Source organism: Varanus komodoensis, unplaced genomic scaffold (genome assembly GCF_004798865.1).
Source record: "Varanus komodoensis strain SLA01 unplaced genomic scaffold, ASM479886v1 scaffold157, whole genome shotgun sequence".
In the NCBI taxonomy this organism is placed as follows: domain Eukaryota; kingdom Metazoa; phylum Chordata; class Lepidosauria; order Squamata; family Varanidae; genus Varanus; species Varanus komodoensis.
The window spans coordinates 135,671-159,514 of record NW_025335459.1 but is presented as its reverse complement, the minus strand read 5'-3'; the positions used below and the strand labels follow the sequence as shown (position 1 = coordinate 159,514).

The 23,844-nt window shown below is 45.9% G+C and overlaps 1 protein-coding gene across 1 annotated transcript; it reads left to right on the top strand.

The window, feature by feature from the left end:
* Positions 1-1,331: 1,331 nt before the first annotated feature.
* On the top strand, positions 1,332-14,727 carry LOC123021097 (zinc finger protein RFP-like). Its single transcript, XM_044425507.1, has 8 exons — positions 1,332-1,787; positions 4,211-4,300; positions 5,656-5,886; positions 7,561-7,583; positions 9,818-9,933; positions 11,112-11,138; positions 12,395-12,421; positions 13,330-14,727. Exons 1-8 carry the CDS (start codon positions 1,371-1,373, stop codon positions 13,860-13,862), a joined length of 1,464 nt encoding a protein of 487 aa, XP_044281442.1. The 5' UTR covers positions 1,332-1,370; the 3' UTR covers positions 13,863-14,727.
* Positions 14,728-23,844: the final 9,117 nt, after the last annotated feature.

Here is a 23,844-nt window from a genome sequence, read left to right as displayed (position 1 = left end):
GGGAGATAAAAAGGAGGACAATAACTTGGTATATTGTGATTCAATTGGAATGCTGGTTAGAGAATGGATAACGAAAAAAGGTAGATACAGGGATTATGCAAAATTTGAAGATAAGATTATAGAAAAAGAAAAACAATATTCAGATGAAAGGAATAGTAAGTAAAATTTATGAGATATTAGAAGAACAGGATCAATATGGTTTACTTAAAGCAACATAGGAAATGGATTTGAGAAAAAAAACATTAGTAATGAAGATTGGGAAAATATTTGGAAAAAGGATATTAAAACATATATCAATAAGAATAAAGGAAATTTTCTACAAAATTGTAAGGAAGTTGTACTTAATTCTGGTGAAGTTGAATTGTATAGATAATAAATATTCCAATTTATGTTGGAGATGTGTTCATGAAGTGGATACCTATTTTGATATGTGGTGCAAATGAGAATATATAATGAAATTTTGGAAAGAGGTTTTTATAGAGGGCACTAAAATATTAAGTCTAAATATAGATATATGTCCTGAGATCATGTAACTTTCAATATTTGATAAAATAACTATGCTGGAATAATAAAGAAATAATAACAAATGTAATAATTGCAGCATGACTAATTATGGCTAAGAATTTGGAAAAATATGATTACCAATTGTTTGATTGGTGCAGAGAGTATCGCTATTAAGTGGATATCGCTTTGCCACTATTAAATGGAATATAGCTATTAAATGACAAATTAACATGTGACATTAAAGTGAGAAAATGGCATATAAATTAAAATAAATGTACTGAGATTTGAGGTGTATTTATTATGTTTCAAAGAAAGGGAAAGGGTTAAAAGAATCATTAAAGTTTTGGAAGGGGGGAAACATCCTGGAATATTTGAAGGTTTTTTAAAATTTGTAACATGTATCCTGGTGGTGGGGAGCACAGTAGCGTAATAATTATTTTCAGCGTCCCTCAAATGCGTATGTTCGTCTTTTAAATGCGGTGCTACTTCGTTTGCATTTTAGATGGCAAATGAATACAAATGCGTGTTTTGAAAAAGCAGGGCGGCTCCGGGGCGCGGCCTCCGCCAGGCACGTGCCTGCAGGCGGCGCGCGTGCCGGGCGCGCGCGGACGCCCAGCTTGGCCCCGGCGCTGCGCGCCGCGCGCTCTCCCTCTCTCCCTCCCCCTCCCCACCCCGCCCCCGCGGGCCTGGCGCGCGGCGCACCGGAGCCTCCGCCCGCGCCCCCTTCCCCGGCAGGCCACGCCCCTTCGCGGGCTCGATGCTGGCCGCTCTCCCGCCCGCCCGCCCGGAGGCGATTCCCGGAAGGGGAGCGCCGAGTCATCCTTCGCGCTCCGGAGCGAAAGGACGCCCGGCACGCCGGGGCCGCCATGGAGGCCAGCCGCCGCCTCCTCAAGGAGCTCTGCGACGAGGCGACGTGCTCCATCTGCCTGGAGTACTTCAAAGACCCCGTGATGCTGGACTGCGGGCACAACTTCTGTCAAGCCTGCCTGGCCCGCTGCTGGGGCGAGACGGCGCGGGGCTTCTCCTGCCCCCAGTGCCGAGAAACGGCGCAGCAGAGGAGCATCCGGTCGAACTGGCAGCTGGCGAACATGATCGAGATTCTGCGGAAGCTCGAGGAGGACAGTCGGAGGGAAGGGGCGCTGGGCGTGTGCGAGCGGCACCGGGAGCCCCTGAAGCTCTTCTGCAGGGACGACGCCGCCGCCATCTGCGTGGTGTGCGACCGCTCCAAGGAGCACCGCGAGCACAGCGTGATCCCCATCGAAGAGGTGCCCCAACGGAGCGAGGTAGGAAGTATCTGCACGAGGAGAAACTGTGACGTAATGTTTGGGTTGCTTGCTGTACTAGTTTCCCTGTTGCAAGCGATCCACCGGGGGTTCACATGGTCCCCTTGCTCTCCATCTGATCCTCACAACAATAACCCTGGGAAGTGAGTGGCAGTGACAGGACCGAAGTCACCCAGTGAGCTGCATGGCTGAGTGCGGACTGGAAGCCCCAGTCCAGCCCAGCACTATGCCACACTGCTTTTGTTTTCCTTCTAGACATGGGATTGTAACCATTCCTTTTGATGGATAGCCTGTAGATGACTCCCTTGAGAAATTCTGTTGTGTGAAGGCATGCAAAGAGCTGTCGTAGACTCCTAGAGCTGGAATGGAGTGCAAAACTCATCTAGTCCAGCCCACTGGTTGCCACAGGCTCCCTGATGGGTAACCTTCCAGCTGTTTATTAAAAATATCTCAGATGAAGGATACCCCCCACACGCCATCAGTCTGAACCTGTTTCAGTTCTGTCCTCTGAAACAAGAAGGTCCACTCTATATAGATGTCTACTGTATTTCACTAGCTATGGGTGTGAAGAAAGCCACCAGGAAGAAAAATGATGCAACATGATGCTGGAGCAGAGCTTTGCAAACACCCTGGAGTGACAGAAAGATAAACAAGTGGGCCCTAGAGAAAACCTAGCCAGAATGTTCTCTGGGAGCAAAAATGACAAAACTGAGGCTATCATAAGAAGGCACAACTCTGTGGAGAAGACAATCCTGCTAGGGAAAGCCAAAGGCAGAAGAGGAAGACCAAATATGAGATGAATCAATTCCATAAAGGAAGCCACAGCCTTGAGTTTGCAAGAACTGAGCGGGGCTGCCAAGGACCAGACATTTTGGAGGGCTTTCAGTCATAGAGTTGCCTTAAATCAGAGACAACAGGATGATGTGTAATAATAATCAGCTTGGAACAGCCTGTTCTGCAGACCAAATATACCCAACTCGTACCATATATATAAATATATATTCAATCTTCTCTCCAAAAAGCTTAAGGTGGTCTCACGTTTTATCTTCACGACAGCCCAGTGCAGTAGGTTGGGCTGGAAATAGCCAAGGATCACCCAGTAGGCTTCACAACTGAGTGAGAATGAGAACTGAGCCTCTTCAGCCCTGGCCAATCCTCTGAACCAAGTTCCCCAACATGGTGTCTATAACACTTCCTTTGGGATCTGCCAGGATATCTTTTTTTTTTTTTTAGTGGCTGGTTGGCATGCTGAAAAGCAAAGCATCAGCCTCCAACATTATCTCTGATTTCAGCTATACCTCTAGGTCTCATGTCGATCTTTGCCTTGTTATGTTTATGTGGTTTGTCTCACTGGGTGTGTCTATCCGTTTCTCTGAGCATTCGTCTTCTGCAAAACAGGTTCTGGAGCAGAAAACAGTGGATTCAAAATAGAAATTCTGTATTTTGGGGCTCAGCCCTCCCCTCTGCCTTGTGCCACTAAGGTTTGGGGGCAGGTTACTTTTCTTTTAGCTTCAGCAGTTGGGACTTCTTGGAAATGGGTGAGCAGCCATTTCGTGAATGGGGAGATCCCTCCACCCAAGCCTCAGGCAGCTATTCTAAGAGAGCACAATTCTAAATATGCCCATGCACTGCAAGATTTTGGGGAGCCTTGAGTTAGTGGATAGCATAAAACTATTACTGGGAGCCTGGGAGACTAAACATCTGGAAAGGCTGAACATTAGAAGATGGTTCCTGACTCTTGCTCATGTAACAGTTTGCCTTAAGAGATGGCGGGTTCTCTTTTGCTGGAGGTTTTAAAGCAGATGGATGGCCACCCATCAAGGACGCTGTTGCCGCCTCCTGGGGTGGGGGGGCAGGGGGGAGTCTGCATTCAGCAGGGGGTTGGACTAAGTCATCTCCATGTGTCCTTCCTACTCTAACACTCTATGACTGTAAGAAAATGAGCAATTCCCTTTATCCTCATAACTCTTGGTTGAAGCCTTTCTTACATGTAGTGACATTCTTCAAAGGGGAAAAAAGAATGGGGAATGCTGGGAGTTTTAGGGCTTTTTCTGTCTGAACCTGCATGGGATTGCATCCTTTCAGCATTTTGTTGGCACAGCTCTTCCCTACCTTGCTCCTTTGTCAATAGGATAGCTGTGGACTTTGTAAAACGGATACACGTTGTACTTCCATCCTCAAATGAGCACCACACCAAAAGTGCAACTGGTATTCCAAATCCCTAGCATACATTCCTCAAAGTTACCCATTTGAGCAGGCGTGATGAGATTAAAGAGTCATGGAGTTGCTGCCTGAGTTACTGTCTGACAGACGCTTGGCAAGTTGTTCCTCCTTCATGATCAGATCAAACATCATTTTCTATGGAGATCCGTTACTGAAATGAATAGTCCCCTGGGAATGGCTTATTCTTTTTCCTTCTATAGGAAAAAGCTGAACTGAAGTCTTTGGAAAAAGAGAGAGAGCTTATTGTGGATCAGAAGTTAGCTGAAGAGCTGAGAAGCCAAGAATGTCTGGTAAGTAGTCATTGTGCCAGGATAAGTTTTTGATATTTTTGATACATGCGGCCTGAACACCTCCGGGATGTGCGATCTGCAAAATCACCACCCTCCATGCAGACCAGCCCATTCACTGCCATTGCTGAAAGGCCACCTTTAGCAGAGATACATCTTAAGGGGACTTAGAGGAATCCCTTCTCAGCGCTGGCTCCCATACTTTGGAATTATCTCCCCTTAGAGCTTTGTTCAAGACCCACAGTGGAGATATTCAGCCAGTTAGAAAACACTTACCTACAGAAGTGGGTGTTTCCAAACACTGATTTTCAGTATCGATGCTGTTCAGGATATATCAAATATATCTATTAAATGTATCTGGTATTAAATTCTGAATATAGTCTAGTATGTTTAACTGCTGTTTTATAGAATTGATTTCCTCTTATAGCCTGCCTTGTTCTCTTTTATGATAAAACACACTCCAGAGCAGAGCCTGGGCTAATTCTCCTGCTGCCTCGCAGGAAGGCACACGCACCACTGCTGCCCTGCATTGCCACTGCCCTTTTCTTCCTTCCGCTTTTGCCTGTTTGTTCTGTTTCCCTCCTGCTCCCTACCAGCCCCCTCTAACGCCACGACTGCCTGCTTGTGGAACGGTGTGTCTGTGGCAGCCTGGTTGCTCCACGTCAATGGAGCTCCGTGTCCATTGCAAGTTTGCTTTTGAGCTGTGCAGGATTTATCCCTGTTGCACCACCGAGGTGAATCCATTTCAGCACCACGGACAGTGCCAGACTCAAAAGCCGGCCATTTAGGACATTCGTATTGCCAATCCTACCATTATGACAGGTCTCAGGAGAAGAGAACCTGGAGTAGCAGCTCCCCTTGGAGGTAATGGAGGGGTCTGTCCCATCGCTGGTGCTGGATTCACATTCCACTCCACTCCAGGCACCTTCTGTGAGTTTGCTTTAAGATCTGCACTCCTTGATAGGAAGGGATCTGTTCACAGACACTTCCTCCAGATGATCTTTGGGTACCTCCTCTCCTGGACACATCATAGCTCACTCACCAGCACCCCATCTCCTGGCTCACTGTCTAGCATTTACAGAGGACTGGGGTGGGGGGTCCGGTATGGGAAGGAGGGGGCTAGAAAGTCCATTTATGCCAGAGCAGTCATTCCAGCATCAATTTGGATCCAACCCAGTATGTTGAATGGGGCAGAGAGGGGGGCTCCCTGTCCTCTGAGCAGCAAATCATCAAGTCTTGACCATGCATAATGTGATCGCAAGTGGTAAAGAGGCATGTGTGAACCAGGCGTTCACCATTCACTGTTGCCCGCCCCTGCCCATTTTGATGTGTTCTCCTTCCACTGCCCCCACCACCAGACGCAACTAGAAATGGAGAAACAGAAGGTCAACTCTGTCTTTGAGCGAATGTACAACTTTCTTGAAGAACTAGAGCTCCTTCGGCTGGCCCAGCTCGGAAGTCTGAAGAAAGAGATTGAAGAGAAGCAGCAAGAAAGTATTGCCAAATTCTCTGAAGAGATTTCCCATCTCAATAACCTGATCACAGAAGTGGAAGGGACCTTTCAGCAGCCAGAAAGAGAATTGCCTCAGGTAAGAGTGAGATTGCCTGCGAACATACTTAACACAAGGAAGAACCTCTATATCCTTTTGTCTGTGCGGAATGAGCCCAACTTCTCTGTGGTTTTGTTGTTCGGATAACGCACACACACTATTTATGTAAAGGATTTTAAAAGCCACTTTTGGGGCATGTTGCCCTCACAAGACAACTTACAAGATGCTAAAGCAGGAATGGATGCTGAGTAGACCAGGAACTATTAATGGATTTTTGGGTGGCTTGTGGCAGATTGCAAAGGCTTTCTGGGTTGCAGCACTGTAAGAAGAGTGTGGACAATTACAAGGAAAATGCAGGGGGGGGGGGTTAATCCACTAGGACAGGACCAGCCTGAGAGGTTCTGCTGCATGAAGAAGAGAGGCAAATGGTGCCTTCATCACTGCAGTCAAGTTACATAAGGACTGGGTTCAGACAACAAAATAACCCACGCAAGGTTGAGTGTGCCTTGCTCCTGAAGCCTGAGTTTTCTTGTTGTTTGAGCCCAACTGTATGAGCAAATCATAATCATTGGTTACCATTTGTTAACACTGAACAACCCATGAAGAGAGTACATGGTTTGTTGTTGAGTTACAAACTGGATTGCTCACCTTGCTTTTATCTCAGCTTAGTTCAGACAACACACTAACCCTTGTTTCAACAACAAGCAAACTCAGTCCATACCCAAGGCATTTTTGGCACCCGAGGCACAAAATTTTACTCCCAGGCAGTAAAAATGCAGCAACAATAAATATCTAACAGTTTGTTGCCTGCAATGAATCCCCTTACTGCTAATATGCCTCAGAGCCAATCTGATATCTTTGTAAGTCTTGCAAGAGTTAAATATCATGCTGCATTGACCTTGGCGAAGGAGGTCTAACTCGTCACATAAGTCCTTACTTACACTATAGCTCCTTCCCAGCTGAATAACTTATAGCCACCACCAATTTGCAAGAAAGAAAGGAAAAGCACCTTACCTTGGTCCTTATCAGTTGCTTCTCTCTTACCTTCAAGCGCTAGCTCTCCTGCACTGCCTGTGTAGCAGCCCCTGCAGGTTAAGACATGCCAGATCCATTTCCAGGGTGCAGTGCTCATCTTCAGGTAGTGCAAAATTAGGGACCAACCAGGGCAGGTCTCCACCCCACACACCATGGGCAGGTTTGCATGACATGGCGCGCATTTAGAGTTAAATTAGTCTTAAGTTGCTGAAGCACATAACCTTACAACAGACAATGGTTTGTTTGAGGGTTGTTTAACCCTCGAATAACCCTGCAGGCAAGGTTTGCTTGATACATCAATCCCTGACACCCCCATTTGGGGTTTACATATTTGTATTGGCAGCCAGCACACACCACAGCTTCTTGAGAGCAAATTAATCCTTAGTGGCCAAATTAATCCTTGTGCAAACTAGGTCAGCCCTTTCATGATGCCCCAAACAATTTGTCTCACTAAGTCCAGTGTGGGGCCGACACTTAAGAAGGTCCTGACCAGGACCCTGCAGAAGAAGCCAAGGCCTTCCTGACTCTTGAGGCTGGAAAGAAGGAAGACATGGTCCTGAGAATGGCTGTTAAAAATCCTCAGCGAGGAAGTGAATCCCTGGTAGAGACACCCTAGAGCATGTAATGTTTCCATCACTGAGCACATTTCTCTCTCTCCCTCCCTCTCCATGCTTTCAGGACATCAAAAATGTCTTGAGCAGGTATGTGGTTCTTTCTCATTCTACTGTTCATTCATATCTGATGGACAAGTTTTGGTTTCATGAAACAAAGTAGAGTCTGTAAAGTAGGGTCACCCTCTTACGTTGGGCACAACATATAATTAAAAAAAGATGCTTCCACATCAAGAATCTAGAAAATATTCTTCAGGCTGGGTGGGAACTGCAGCATCCATAGGTCATGATTTGCACAGCTTAGATCCTGGGGGAGGACAGGGGGCTTTTTACCCATCTATGTTATGACAAATCAAGCAGTTTATTCTATATAATGTATTAAATTTATATCCCACCTTTTGTCTTATAAGGAATCCAAGGCAGTTAACATAATCCTCCTCCATCTCCCCATTTTGCCTTCGTCATAACCCTGTGAGGTTGTTTAGGCTGTGAGTAACCCAAAGTCACCAGGTGAACCTAATGACCAAATAGGAGCTCAAACCCAAATCTCCCTAGTCCACGATTCTAACCACTACACCATTGTGAAGAATGCAAATGCAGGATACTATCCTGTACTGTGTTCCTTCGGCCACATTTTCCCCAACTGTGGATGCCCAGATGTTTTAGATAATTCCTTTCATCCCAGGCATTCCACTCACTGGGGGTGATGGGAGTTGTAGTTTGACATCATTTGTGACCCCCACAGATGGGAAAAGCTATGTCTTGCCAGCTGGCAGTGACTCTGCAATGCATTGGCTGCAGGCTTTTCTAGCTTTGATGTCTAAGGTCCTTGTGGATTCGACAGGCTGGCTCCAGGTCTGAGGAGGTCTTAGAGAGTAACTTTTAATGGTCTTTCCCCACCATCAGAGATTCTTGGCAAGCCAGCCTGTCCACAGAACTCCAAAGAACACTATGCAGTCAGATCTAGACATAATTTTAATTTCCCACAGTGCCCCAAAGAAATGCTGTGTTAGTGATATTGTGAAAAAAATGGATAGAAACATAGCAAGTCAGAAGGGTCTCCTGGGCCATCTAGTCTGACCCCCAGCACACTCCGGCTCTGCTGATGTAATCCGCAACATGTGGCTGTCCAATCTTTCCTTGAACAGCTTCACTGATGTGGCCTCAATGACCTCCCTTGGAAACCCATTCCATATCCTAGGGGTCCTAACCGTCAGCAAGTACTTCCTGGCATTCAGCTTGAAACCTGGTTCCTTGAGCTTTGCCCCACTGGAACACATCCTGCCCTCCACTGCAAGGAAGAACAGGTCACAGCCCTCCTCCACATGACATCCCCTCACAGACCCATATGTCACTATAAGATCCCCTTGGAGTCTCCTCTTCCTCAAGCAGAAAAGACATAGTTCCCTCAACCTCACCTCCTATGGCATCCTCCCCAATCCAGCAGCCGTCCTTGTGATCCTGCACTGAACTGATTCCCACCTTTCTGTGTCCCTCTTGTAATGTGGAGCCCAGAATGGGACACAGTACTGCAGTTGTGGATGCACCAGGGTCTTATAGAGTGGTACCAGCACCTCTCTTGATAGCTACTAGACATGGGTAGCAGTACTCGGCATGGATACTCAAGCTGGCTTGGAGCACCAGACAGTATTTTTTTCAACAGGTTGAAGAGGGGGAAGCAACAGCAGTGAACTTTGTAAATACAGATGCCCTAGATTGAAGCAGTATCCTGATACCTATGCATTTCTCTAAAAGTGTTTAAACCAAAAGGTTAATTCTGCCCCATCATCTATATGGGGAATTTGCATGTACTCTCCCAGCAAACAATCGGGCCGCTGTCTTGTGCCTGGCTCTTTGCATCCTTCTTGTTTGCTTCTCTCCCTTGCCCACAAATATCTACCAAGAATTTATTGCAAAACTGGGGCACTCAGGGCTGACACTTGATTTAAAAAGGCAGAAAAGCTTCCATCCATTAGAGAACAGCCTTTCCCAAGGTTCTGCTGGGCTGCAGCTCCCATCATCCTCAGTGAAACACATCCAGAATGGTCCAGGTGGGAAAAGCCTGCACAAGAAGCTTTTGCTTTGGGCCAATTTCATTCTTAAGGCCAAAGGAGGGTCTTCTACTTCTTTTTCCCTTAAGAGTTCAAGATAGGTCCTCCTTCAGAAAGGGATGCAGAGTTTAAAATATGGTCCAGGGCACTGAACCCAGAGCAGTGCTCCTTTCAACTGAGCACCCAACCTGCCCTCTCAGATTAGATGGCTGCAGGGAGGCAGAGAAGCAGTTTTCCTAACCTTGCTTTCCTTATCTCCCTCTTGCCTGCCAGGTATGAGAAAGGACATGCAAGACAGCAAGTGGACGTTTCTCCAGGACTGGAAGAGAAACTCAGAATTTACTCTCAGACAAATTCTGCTCTAGAAGAGGCTATGGAAAAATATAAAGGTACTGTGGGACAGAAAAGGCAAGGTGGAGAAAGGATAAAGGCCTTAGCAAGTGCTCCAGCTCTGGGTTGACTGCAGGGAAAGACAGTCCCATGTTAAAGAGGAACCACTCGAGGATGGGTTTCTCCCTGCCCATGTGATTTGCTGAATTAGCCTCACAGGAAGGTTAATTTGTTGGCTGACTTTATTGGCTGACTTGATGAGGTATGCAGCAGGGGTGGCTTGTTCTAGGGTTCTGGGGGCGGGATCTGAGCCCCCCCCCCATTGCATGTACTTCACTCGGTCTGGATGATAAGGCAAGCCACGCACTGTGAAGGTAATTACATGAATTGTGCAGCACTGTGGCTTCTTTTCCCCATGATCAGCTGAACCTTGTCAAGGGGACTGAAAGACAACTCAAAATGTTTGAAGTGGCATCTCAAATGTCTTTGGCCCTTCGGTTGATCTTTTGAGGCAGAAGGAGACTGCATCAAATTCAGGCTGCAGTCGTTCCTCACAAATGGATCTGCAGAATGCAGGAAGGCTCCCACATGCCAGATCAGATTAATTTTTAGAGAAGGTGCATAGCCTGCCTCTCCTGGAATTGCTCTCCTGTAAGGCACGAGGGGGACTCAAACCAGGGAGTCCAGCAACTAATCACAGGCACCTCACTCCCTGTGCCTCCGGGAGAGCTCTTGAGCAAAGAGGATTACCAGTCCAGTTTCTGCCCTGATCTGGTGACTTACCTTCAGTTTTTCTAAGATCAGGGCTTCTACTTGTGGCCTGTTTGACCCTCAGATTTAGCCTGTCATCAAGCTAGCATCCAGGCCAGACATGTCCTCCACAAAATACCCATCAACCAGGAAGGATCCCCAGTAAGAAGAGTGATTCCTCTTTCCTCCCCTTTGCTTGCCAGTCCATCTAGTTGCAAATGTGTCATCAGGTGCTTACTCATGTGTATCACCTATTCTTTTTGGCTTTCCTTCCCTATCATTTCTTTGCACTTTAATCTGAGCATAAGACTCCAAAAGCTAAGCTCTAATTCATGCAAAATAACCTTACGTTTAAATGCTGATTGTAGTTAGGAATTTTGTTTAAGTAAGATCTTCAGGAGATCTATGGTTCTTTTGTATATGCAATGCAATGTATCATATATCTACAAGACTGAGTAAATTTGTCACCCTTTTCTTCACGTAACAGAGTCTCTGGAGGAAACACTGAACAAAGGTAGCTTTCTGGGACTAAAGGGGAAGGGAAATCTTGAAAGATGGTGATGAGATAGGCATTGCTTCCTCACTGGAAGGCATGGCTGAGGTCCCGCTTTCCACAATTAAGGCACTTGTTCCGGACAGCAATTGGTTGATGCTGTATTATCCGGCAACACCAGCTCCAAGGCCAAGATCTCTCTGTGATTTTGTGTTCCTAATTAAGTTCTGCTCAGCAAAGGTCCTTTGCAACATCAATTTAAATATTCCTTGCTTACCCATCTTCCCGTTTTATTGCCTCCTGTTACGTGTTGCTGGGAAATAACAGTTGAATTGCATCTTAGTCAGCTCATGGGAGACAAGTGTCCTTACACTACTTTTTCTGCTCTTGCGTTGGTAATGGAATAGTACGGGGAAAGCCCAGCCAAAAATAACTAACCACCATATACATTCACACATTTTCACTGGGAGCAGATATCAACTAAATAAGATCACGGTATCACTATCAATCACTTTATCTGAATAAGATAACTTTATTTAATCCTCCAACTGCCCTGAAGAAAGAAATCAACAAAAGGAAACAAACTGTGAGCAGTAATATTTTAAAGGCAAACAAGATCTTAAAAGCTGCCATAAGGCATTGCCTGTCCAAACGTGATGAGCTGCCACTGCGGCTTGTCTTTTATTGCAACTGAACAAAATGGGGAAAATAGGTGTACTGGAATGTAATTATTTGGTACCAGTGTGGTCCAGTGTTCAGAATGTGGGAGGGGGACTTGGGACATCCAGGTTCTCGTCACCAACTGGCTTTGAAGCTCGCTGGGTGACTTTGGGCCAGCCCCCAGCTCTCAGGCTAAACTAATTTACAAGATTTTTGTGAGGATAAAATGGAGAGGAGGAGGACCGTGTGATCTGCCTTGCATTTTTCTTGCAACTGTAAAAAAGGAAGGGTATACACTTAATAATATTAACAATATTTTGATTCATTGTAGAAGATTATTTGACCTAAGAATGGCTATTTTAGAGTGGAAAGAGCTGATGTGGAATCAACCAGGGTGAAGGAGGGGATATCTTTGCCAGCCTTTGCAAACCACATTTTGTACTCAAAAATAATCCAAAAATCAATGATTGCTCAATATAGTCTTAGTTTAAATCTTTAGTGTGACTAAAGATAGTCTTTAGTGTGAGAGAAGTTTTCCCCCCCTCAAAACATGACTTGACATGCTCTATGTACGATGGTCTGACTTTAAATTTGTCCCTCTTCTCCCTGCATAACAGAGGCCCTGAATCAAGAACTGTACAAAGGTAACTATTAACTATAACCATATTAGCATGGAGCTAATGGGATTTTTTTGCTGGGAATGGAGGTTCCACCGCAATCCCTCAATGAATTGAGTTGGATCAGGCAGCTAGTTCAACCACCTCACTTCTGACAATTGCAGTGAATTCCTTCCCTTGTCATCCGCCCATGCGAGATTCCAGCAGTGACTGGGAGAAAAAGAGCCGACAGAATGGCTTAGAAGGAGGGGCTTACACTTCACGACAGGCAGAACAATCCTGATGTCCTCCTTTACCAAGCAACTCCTGCTCTGTTCAGAACAGCCTGGAGTTAAGTAGGACTTGATTATTTTATTAAGCCCATTCCAGCTGTGCTTCGGAGACTGTCGGGCATCTTTCATTCTGTCATTTGCTCATGGACAGAATCAGGTATGCGTATTCCATTCTTGTTTGCAAATGCACACTTGTGGATATTCTAACCACAAAGTTGGTTTTTAAATAACTCAGAATGCATTAATCTATGCAACTTGCAAAAAGCCGATCCATTGTGGAATCCACAGTTTGATTCATAGATGTCCAAACTCATCTGTTGTGAATTTTCCTGACATCCCTAGTTTAAAAAAAATCCTAGCAGTCTCCATTCTGCTTCTCCTTGGTGAAATGAGTTCTGCTCTCTGCTAGGTGTCCTGACCAGATTCTGGGAAACCCTTAGAGGAGCCTCCCCCAACCTCTTGCTGTCCATACACGTCAGATTCCCATCATCCCCAGGAAGCATGCCTTGGTGCTTTGCAATGGTGGTGTTATGCCTTCTGGATGTCCCAGATTCCACCAGACTGGGGAAGAGTATCTTTAGAGAAGGGATGAATTTGGCTCATGGCCGACAAGGCTGATCTTTCTACTCATACCATCCAAACTCCTCTTCCTTGTTTCTGCAGTGAATTTCACTCTGGACCCCAACACTGCAAACCCCTTCCTCATTTTGTCTGATGACCTGAAGAGTGTGAGGAGAGGAAGCAAATATCAAGTCCTGCCTGACAACCCGGAGAGATTTGATATTATGATGAGTGTGCTGGGCCGTGAGATATTCACTTCAGGAAGGCACTGGTGGGAGGTGGAGGTGGAGGAAAATTTGGGAAGGTGGGCTGTGGGGGTTGCACGAGAGTCGGTCAGGAGGAAGGGGGTGGTCCGTATTAGTCCGGATGAGGGGTTCTGGGCGGTAGGAAAGTCATTCCGTGACTCCTCGTCACCTTGTCAAATCTTGGCTTTTACTTCCCCTAAGCCTCTTCCTTTAACCTTGAGGCGCAAGCTCAGAAAAATCCGGGTTTTCCTGGACTATGAGGAGGACCGTGTGGAATTCTTTGATGTTGATTCTGATGACCTGATCTTTACTTTCCATTCAGCCTCATTCTCCGGGGAGAAGATCCTTCCCTTTTTCCGGGTGTGGAGGGGGGTCAGGCTGAAGTGCTGAAAGAATTCCTCACTCTCACAAACATTTCTGCCATCTTGAGAGTGTGTTCTAGCACTTTGAGTGCTAGAGTGATGTTCTAGCACTTTGTCCCTGCATGAGTGAACCCAGCAAAACAGCTGCAGCCTTAACTGTTTTAGTAAGATCTTGGTTCCCAGTCAGCTTCTTAAAAATCTGTCACCTGGGGTGGGAGTAAACAGAATCCACAAAATGTCTCAAAGAAAACAAGCAGGTTTAGAGCACAATCCTGTGCATGTTTGGAAAGGAAAAAGAGGACCAAGAAGTTGGCCCTTACAGCATTCATAAAAGACAGTCCTTAAAAACACTAAAGAGCAATGTATACTCCACTAGCTTGGGGTCAGGTGGAATGCTGAATAAAACTTAAATAGCTCAATTTGATTGGCACCTTTTAAAGCAGGTAACATGACCCCCCCCCAAAAAAAAAAAACAAAAAAAATCTCAGAGTGTGAGAGCAACATGGAACATACTTGGTGTTCCAGTGGACTGCAGGGGCAACAGTGGGATTTACAACATGAACCCCAAAACAACAAATGTGCAGAAAGTTTCACAGCATCTGAACACCCTTCTTTCTGGCAGGCATGGCCACCTCTCTCACAGTAGCAGTTAATGAAGTCACCCCAAGAGAGTGGAAGAGAAGTTCCTATTATACAGTCATTCAAAGGGAATGGGAAGAAATGCCCCGTTTGCAGTTCCTGTTTGAGACAACCCCTTCATTAGGAAAGGGCTTCTGCTTTGCAAGCGCCCGAGTCTCTTCTGTCCAGAGCGACATATCCTGAATATTATCAGCGTGTTGTTAGCATTGCCGAAGTTCTTTTGCAAGCCATAAATAAAGTCTGCTTAGTGAACACCTTTTTCGTTCTGCTGGTCTTTGGTTTTGGCCACCTCTCTGTTTGTATCTGTTGTGGAGACGGAAGCATGACTGACCAGAAGAGACTCCAGAATCTCACAAGGGGGTTCTGTGAGCCAGTTCACACATCCTGCCCGAAGGCCACTTCCACTCAGCAACCCAGGAATGGCCCTGTTCTGGGCCAGTACCATGATGGCCACTCCCAGACCTCTGGGCTGCTTTGGGTTTAGTGCAGAGCTTATCCAATAGCCCATAGCTAAGCAACCCAGAATTTGTTATGTGCAAACCAGATCTAAACATCCTGATAGGATAGATAATATCGGATAGCTACAAGGGCCAAAAATCTAACTGCCTCCACTTGTTAGGCATGGCCCACTGGCCATTTTTTCAGCCCAAACCTCAGTTTCCATTCATTACAGAGGAATGCATTTCACTGGCTTATTTTCAAATTGTTTAAAGTGGCTGTTTTATTTGTTGATACTGATAATAGATGCTCATTGATGTGTGTCAGTGACTTTGCCTCCCTCTCCGTGGCCCTGGACGTAAGGGGTGGGCAAACAGTGGCCTCCAAATGTTGAGCTGTGACTCCCATCAGCCCTAGCTAGTATGGCCAATGACTGGGGATCATGGGGGTTGCCTTCCAGCAGCACCTGGAGGCCACAATTCACCTGTCCTTTATCTACAGAACTCCCACAAGATTGCTTGACACTCTGTCTGCCTTTAGATTCTCTGGCACATGACCAGGGCAGGTCTGTTCCATTTTGGGAACAGGCTCCTGCCAGCAGTGGCTCACTCATCAGAGAACTGGACAGAACCCAGAGGGCCATCTTCCCCAGCAGGTTGCACCTGGCACATGCTCCCTGCCCTCTCCTCAAGTTGATGGACAGGAACCTTCCCCCACCCCTTCCAAAAATGTGTACGTGGCCCACCCAGCAACACTTTAGTCACACAACAACCCTGTGAGGTAGGTGACTTACTATATTTATATCCCACCTTTCCCCCAAATTATTTTTACTGAACCCCCCTGGTATTAGCAGCTCAGGGAACACTACAGCAGATGCCCAGACAGTCTCCCATCTAAACGCTGAGCAGCCTAGGCCTGCTCAGCTTCAGCAATGGAGCTCCATCAGGCACCCTCTGCCTATAGCCCACATAGCTGCAGGTCACCCGATTTCCCTGCAAGCGAGGGCTTTTCCAGTCCTTGTCAGTGTTGCAAACCTCTTCTGCTCTGCTTTGCCTAAGGTTTCCTAAAAGACAACCAGAAGCTTGCCTGCTTGTATATGTGAAGGCCTAGGGGAGGGAAAACAAGCTTTTTAAAAGTAAAATGTTTTCCCAGGGATCAGCAGTGGCGTGCAAGCGGGGCTCTCAGGGATGCCGCCAGCCACACTGGCACGTGAGCCCCGCCACCCTGATTCCCCCGCCCTCTGCGCTGAGCTGCAAGCCTCAAAGGGCCAAAAATGACTTGCTTGCCCAGCAACAATGTGTGTTCCCCTGTTGTCACAGGAAGCATTTTGTGCTGGCTGGATCTTTGGTGGCAACTGGGACCCCGTTCACACCCCCAAACTCCTAGAACTGGCTTACTGGCATGAGTCAGTGTAGTGGCTTGCGACTTTAGACCTTGGGCCCGTGGCCCTGGGGGACTGCTGGGGTGAACACCTGCACTTAGACCATACCACTTCATCACTGCTTCATCATAACATTCACCACTTCCTTTGGCAAAGGAAAAAAAATAGAACAGCGTTTTTATACATTTTCTTTCTAATCTGCCTACTAACAATTCTCTAAGCCAATGGGGGGAGTGCCTCCCCCCGTACCAGGCTTTTATGAGGGCTCTCACATCTCTACTTCTGCAGCCCGTATTTGTCCCAGAAATATTTTGGGCACTGCATTTTCTACAACTCCCCAACATACCTGAAGGAACATTATACACCCTCGTGCTCCTTAGGATCTGCAGGAGAGGCCCTGCTCCGAGAACCCTCCTTGAAGGAGGTAAATGGGACATCTACTCGGAGCAGGGCCTTCTCTGCGGTGGCGCCCAGCTTGTGGAATGTGCTCCCCGGAGAGGTTCGCCTGGCACCGAGTTTATATGCTTTTCAGTGCCAGGTTAAAACCTTTTTATTTGTTATTTTAAAAACTAATTTTAACATTCAACAGTCGCTTTTTATTTAACTTGCTTAACTAATTTTTTGGTTATTTGTTATTTATTATATTGAGATGTTGTTTTATTGTGTTTAACGATTGTAAGCCGTCCTGAGATGCCATGCACAACATATAAAGGTTTAAATAAATATATAAACAAACATACTTCGTCAGGAGAGAAAAAGAAAAAAATTGGGAAGGCTGAAAGATGCACGAGGTGCTTCTGAAGCCTGATGGAGCCAAGGTGCACAGGTATCCTGATGCAACCTTTGCAAAGAGCGCCAGCTGGCCATCACCGCATGGCCACGGGACATGACAAGTCCTCCCCAGACTGTTCGGAGGGGCCTCTTGCCCCACCAAAGCTCTTTGACTTTCTGCAAACTCTGAAGCTTCCCCACCCCCTCCGCTTGTGTCCAAGCCCTGATGCTTGGACTACAGGCAGATCAGCCTTTGGTGAGCGAGTTTGCTATGAACTACTAACATTTTCATTTTCTGGGCAAGATTTAGCAGTTTGTAACAAGCTCCAGTGCACGAGCAACTGCCTGTGTTTATTAATACACTGGCAGGCATTACCCCATGTTGTTTCAGGGCATGAGGTGTTTAAGCCGCCACTTTACTGAGGCTTGTGCTTCCAGATGCTTTGCAGGATTGGGATTGGCTCCTTTAAGCTTTCTATCCATTTTTGCCTGCCTACACATTTTTCCTTTGCCTGCCTACACATTCCACTCCACAAGCACAAGGTGGTGCTGCAGCATTGCAGAATGGACCTGCTCATTTATTTAAAGCTTTTATAGACCATCCCATAACTAGTGTTTCATCTGCTTACAGTACACATGCATTATAAGCAGATATGTATCAGCAAACGGACTGATCTAGCTCCCAAAACTTGGAAGGGTTTGTTAGAGACATTCCCTGAGAATGAAAGATCATTTAACAGTCAGATGACAAAATATTTTAAAAAGTGAAACACTCAAATGAGAGAGTGAATTCTATTTTTTCTGCATTAGTGCTTTTATTATTGAAACAGAATAACATCTCTTATAAAAAGTAATCAATGTTAAAAGAGGATAAATGGCTCATGGAATAAAACCCCTTTTCTTTATAATGTCTTGTCGTCTTTCTATCATGGTGGGCATGTCATGAGCAGAGCCAGCTGGAGTTGGGGGTACATGTCCAGCCTATCTTTGAACACCCACACCGATGGGGCCTCAACCACCTCCTGTGGAAGCCCATTCCACACCCTCGGGTCCTAACTGTCAGGAAGTATTTCCTGGCATACAAATGGAGCCTGGGTTCCCTGAGCTTGGCTCCATTGGAGCACGTCATGCCCTCCTCTGCAGGGGAGAACAGGTCTCTACCCATCTCCATGTGACATCCCCTGACATACCTGTATGTCGCCAACTGATCCCCTTGGAGTCCCCTCACTCTCGCCTCATACGGCTTTCCCTGCAATCCACCCATCCCTGTGGCCCTTCGCTGCACTGACTAAATGGGTTAGGAAGGCTGCCACAGAGGAAGGGCTGTAATGGGTGGTAAAGCATATTCTTTCGATGAATGCAGGAGGTGCTGTGTTCCAGCAGAGCATCTTCAGGTAGGCTGGGAGAGACGCCTGCACCCCACCCCACCCGGGCAAAGGCCTGGCCAGCTGCCATCCCTTGCAATGTCATAATTTGCTTGCAAAATTGAGATCTGAGCTTCTTCCTTTCCTGCTTTTCTGGCTATGGCAGCACTAAGTGGGACTGTGCTGTAGTGGAAGCATGTAAATACACAAGGAGAAACAGAATTCACGCCCTACGTTCTCCTTTCTGGGAAAACCAAACAAAAGAAGGAAAAGGGGAAAGTGGGAAAAAACAGAAGTGAGCTGGAAGAGCACCAGAATATCCATAAACAACTGTGAATAAGAGCGCATCAGAAATACCTTGTGAAGAAAAGTTCTCAGCACTGAGACAAGACTAAGCCAGACAGGCCTGCCTGATCTTACTTGATATAAGGCAGCCTCTGATGTCGGAACCAAGTCCTGCATGGAAGCCCTGAGCCACATCTCGACCGCCAGCCAAGCCCTTCACCGATGCTGAAGAGAAGGGCTTCTGGGCCCAATTTCCTTCTTGACAAATGCAGAGGATTCGGCGAGTTACACATACTCATCCAAGGGCACAATTCTATGCACACTCAGACAGAAAATACAGGCCTGTGACTCACAGCGTATGCAAGCAAGCATCGGATAGCTAGCTCCTGCATGCTGGGAGCTGTAGTAAGCTGGTTGGGTTGGGGTATTCCAGGTGATGGAGAGAGAAGCGCAACTCTGCCATCTTGCAGGACATCTGGGCAGCGCTGAGCTCTTGCTTCTCATGTGCAGGAGGAAAACTCTTCCCTGGTTGAAATGGGCTATCTAAATGCAGTATGTGTGTGTGTGTGGGGGGGGGGAATAGTGCACATCTGTACCCCTCCCACCTTCACCTGGATGCCTATAATCCTTCCCAGTTCAGGGGTTTGGGGGCAGCCACACTGGATGGTGCTGCAGCAAGAACACCTAAATAAATAAATATTTTTGGTATGCCATCCTGAGACATTTGTAGTAGACGGGTTAGACAAGCTTTTAAGGTAGGAAGGACAGACAGACGGACCACTAGGAGGTAGCAAATGCAGCAGGACAAACTAGCCCAACTTAGTGGGCTCTCCCACGCTAGAGGCGTTCAAGAAGAAACTGGACAGCCATCTGAGTGGGGTGGTGTAAACTGGTGTCCTGCAACAGCAGGGGGTGGGACACAATGGCCTTCATGGCCCCTTCCAGCTCTACTATTCTATGAGTCTTATCAACTTGGGCTGCAAATTTGTATTCACTTATCTAAGAATAAGCTCCATAAAAGCCGATGGGCCTTGCTTCTAAATACACGTGCTAAAGGACTGCACTGTTCAGGCTGCAACCCTGTGCATGTTTAGACAGAAAGCTCCAGCTTTCCCTGGCCAGCTATACTGGCTGAAGCCTTCTGAGAGTTCTATTTTTTCTGTCTAAGCATGGCTACAGCTGCACCCTAAAATGCCCATGCAAACAAAGCAGCCCCCAGAAGGACTGCAAAGTCACCAACTGGATCAGGGCTGGATCAGCTGGTATGGCTCCCCCAGCCTGGCCCATCATATGGAAAGAAGTAGCTGCATGCCTGCCTTCTCCCCGCAGCAGCACCCCACACCCCCACAGTGCTGTGTTTGTACAACACAGCGACAACCCCACACAGCCCTGGCCAGGGGCTGCGGATTCAAATGGGTACCCAGCACATCCCACAGCTCACTGGGGATTAAACAGCCCATGATCTCCCCAATCTCCCCCACAAACCAGGCCAATAGGCAGGTATCACAATATTAGCCGTTGTTAGCTTTATCTTCTGTGTTTGTAGCTGATCCCCTTCCAAAGGCATCCAGATTGGACACTGTCACTGCATTTTGTAATGACAAATTCCACAATTTGTGTGTTGTGTGAGGAAATGCTCCCATTTATCTGTCCTGTACTCTTCCCCCTCCCTTGCCATTTTTATTCTGAGAACATGTATTCTTATCCTGAAATTCAGCATATCCCCATCGCCATCTTTCTTCCTAGGAGCATTCCATTCCCGTGGCCACCCTTTGACCTCCTCCCTCCTGTTGCCCTCTGTATTGGTTTACTTTGCCGTAGTTATCTTATATTAGCTTCTGAAGCAGAAGTGAGTGTTTAAAAATTAAAATGTCTGCCATAAGTTCTAATTTCTGCACAGATGTTTGCACTTATTTTACAATAGCTGCAAGCAAGGCAAATACTTAACAGTAACATTTAATATTTGGAGAGATGGTTTTGAGAGGGATGGATGAAAAAGAATCTGTGCAAACTTCCACATTTATGTGCATGAGAAAAATCTAATCTGCTGCTGCTGAAGTTACTTCTAAAGACTCACAGAAGACAGACAAAAACTTCAGTACATATGTGCACTGCATAGTAAGAACATTTTTTAAATGTATCTTCAACATCTGACTGATCTCCAAAATGGGGCAAAATATAACTAGAACAGAGCTAGGGAAAACAAACAAATAAATAAAACTGAACAAATCCCTTATTTTCCTATTAATATCTAGGACAATATCTAGTCCTGGCATATTGGCTGATTTTGCATGAGCAACATGGCTTAAACAATTTATGGTGATCTATTTAAGGCCTGGTGATTTATTTAAGTCTTGGTGCATACTGCTTGAGTAATTATCTGCCTGAGTGCAGCTTGTCTTGTTGTTTACACACAGGCATCCTGGCTTGCTGGAGGGGGAAAGAACCCTCAAATAACCCAATACAGCCCACAGATTATTTAAGGTTGTTTCTCTCTCCATCAAGCCAGACTGCCTTGGGTTGGATTACATGATAAGCACTATGGGACCCAGCATACTGCTGTAGGGCATGATCAATGGCCCTTGAACAAGCTACCATGGTTTATTTAAGTTGCAGAGCTTGTGTGAACCAAGTCACTCCGATCTCACAGGAGTCAGTTCTTTGATGGGAATAATGACTAGTTGGCAAGTGTGGTCTCATTCAGTCAGATTCTGGAAGTCACTGTCTTCCTTTTGTATCAGCTTTCCACAACTGGGTGCCCTCCATATGTTTTGGACTTCAGCACCCATCAACCCAAGCCAGCACAGCTAATAGACAGGAATTCTGGGTATTGTAGTTTATAACATGTGAAGGGCACCAAATTGCGGAAGGCTGTTTTGTATGATTGAGAATTCAGAGTTAGTACAACATGGCAGCACTCAATAGTCATCATCCATCAGCCGCACAGCGCTTTGAAACAGAATGACTCGATGGAGATCTTCTTTCTCGATGCAGAGAAATCTGAGCGCTGCAGGATGCAGAGGAATGGGGCATGCCATCAAGCTGCACAAGACTCAAGGCTGCTATTTTTAAGAACACTCTGAAATGCTTACAGTAACGCATTTTAACTTGAAATTGCTTTGAGAGTTAACAAGAGTAGATTCCCAGTGAAATTCTTGCGGTTTAATATTAACTGCAAGGCACACAAACTAGGAAAAAAGATGAAGCATGGGACATACATGGAACAGAGTGGAAAACGAAGCAAGCAGACGGAATGCCACTGAGAAACAACACAGAGCAAGAGTTACTACATACACGGGACAGCAGTCTGATTGAACAAAGGACAGTTTAACCAAAATGGCCTATTCATCAGGGGTCCACACCTAACCTTTGAAATGGGCTTGAAGAAGGATTAATGGGGTGATGTTTGTTAAATGTTCTCACCAGCTGAAATTCATTCAGGTGTTTTTATTCCTATTATTACTAAACACCAATGACATGCATTGCTAAATAGATCAGAATGCCCAGAACCCCTCAAAATAAATGAGAATAAGTCAACAGCATCTTAATTTGAATGCCAAGTTGTGGGATTTATTTGTTCTTTCATGCTGTAACGACATGTTCCTTTTTCTAACTGGTCCAGCCCCTTGAGCTGGTCTTGCTTCTGAAATGTGGCATTTACATGATTTGAAAAAAGAAATGTACTTTCCAGAGTAAACAGAGGAGGAAAAGAATTGCTTTCTCTCAGAACTGTAGTGGCACTTGCTATATGGAAGTGACATACAAGCAAGCGAGACTGTGAAATGCCAGGTTATCACACTGGTTCGTTCGTTCTCTCTCTCTCTCTCTCTCTCTCTCTCTCGCTCTCTCTCGCTCTCTCTCTCTGCCAGGTTAACACACTGGTTCGTTCGTTCGTTCGTTCGTTCGTTCATTCTCTCTCTCTCTCTCTCTCTCTCTCTCTCACACACACACACACACACACACACACACACACACAGTCTAACAAGGGAAGTTAGTTGAGTTAGCTTGCATGGTTAGAGAAAGCATCAGTGGATGATGACACTAATTTTAACACGTGCTAAACACTGGGAAACTCATGGCTTTAAGGCCATCAGCCTTTGACATACACTGGAATCCATGGCAGGGAGGGGAAAAACAAGCATGCTTTCTTCCATACAGATGGCAGAGCAAACCCATGAAGGAAAATTTTACCACAGGCTTGGTCAAAGAAGCCGTCTTCTCTTCCCAATATCCACTGGTATGATGCAGCATAGACAAGGTGAAAACATGAGGGAGGTGTCTGTCCTCAGGGCAGAAAGTCCTCTCTGGATGACCTGCAGTGATTCAGCAAGGATTTCTGACTTCCAGTTATTTAATAACAGCTGCAACAAAATGATTCTCATTTGCCTGAAATTATACTGCTGAAATGAAGAGAGTTTGGACCAACCAGGAGTGAACTTTTGCATGGAACAACGATCAACTCTGTTCGATTCTCGTACATAAAACAAATTCCTGAAAAGTATTCAAATTCTTAGAATATTTTAATTCTAAGTGTATATCTTTTGCACTAGTTCTAGTTGGTAGATCTTGAGATATCATAAAAAAGTAGATCCCACAAGCCAGAAGTCTACATTCTGCACTTCATAAAAGTGAGCTGGCAGAAACCACGGAGCTGAAGTCCTCCTTTCTGCTCCAGGCCTCCATTTTGCTGCCCTCTTATCTCTCTATTTATTTATTATTTAGAACTTTTGTACCCCATTCTATACATAAAAGTCTCAGGAAGATCCAACAACAAAGGCACAGTTTCCATTCACCCAGACAGTAGCTTGCTTCAAATTCTAGGTATGCCTGCCTTTCCCAGCCTGGCACCATCCAGATCTTATGGAGTATAACACCCATCAGCCTCAGCCAACCTGTCTAATGGTCAGATGAGAGAAAAAGTAATAGTAATAACTCTGGTGCAGTTTTCCGCAACCTGCTCCCTGTCAGATCTTTTGGACTACAACTCCCAACACTCCAGACCTTTGGCCATGCTGGCCAAATTGATGGAAACTGAAGTACAAGATATATGGAGGGCCCAAGGTTAGGGAGGGGCTGAGGAAGACATACAATCTTGTTGAGCAAGTGTTCTTTCTCACAGAGACTCTTTTTTT

What these genes read in the sequence shown, in the direction of transcription:
- LOC123021097 (XM_044425507.1), top strand. Translation starts at nt 1,371, where the DNA reads ATGGAGGCCAGCCGCCGCCTCCTCAAGGAGCTCTGCGACGAGGCGACG. An exon ending in GGAGGAAACACTGAACAAAG is followed by an intron (nt 11,139 to 12,394) that starts GTAGCTTTCTGG and finishes CCTGCATAACAG; the next exon opens with AGGCCCTGAATCAAGAACTG. An exon ending in GAATCAAGAACTGTACAAAG is followed by an intron (nt 12,422 to 13,329) that starts GTAACTATTAAC and finishes TTGTTTCTGCAG; the next exon opens with TGAATTTCACTCTGGACCCC.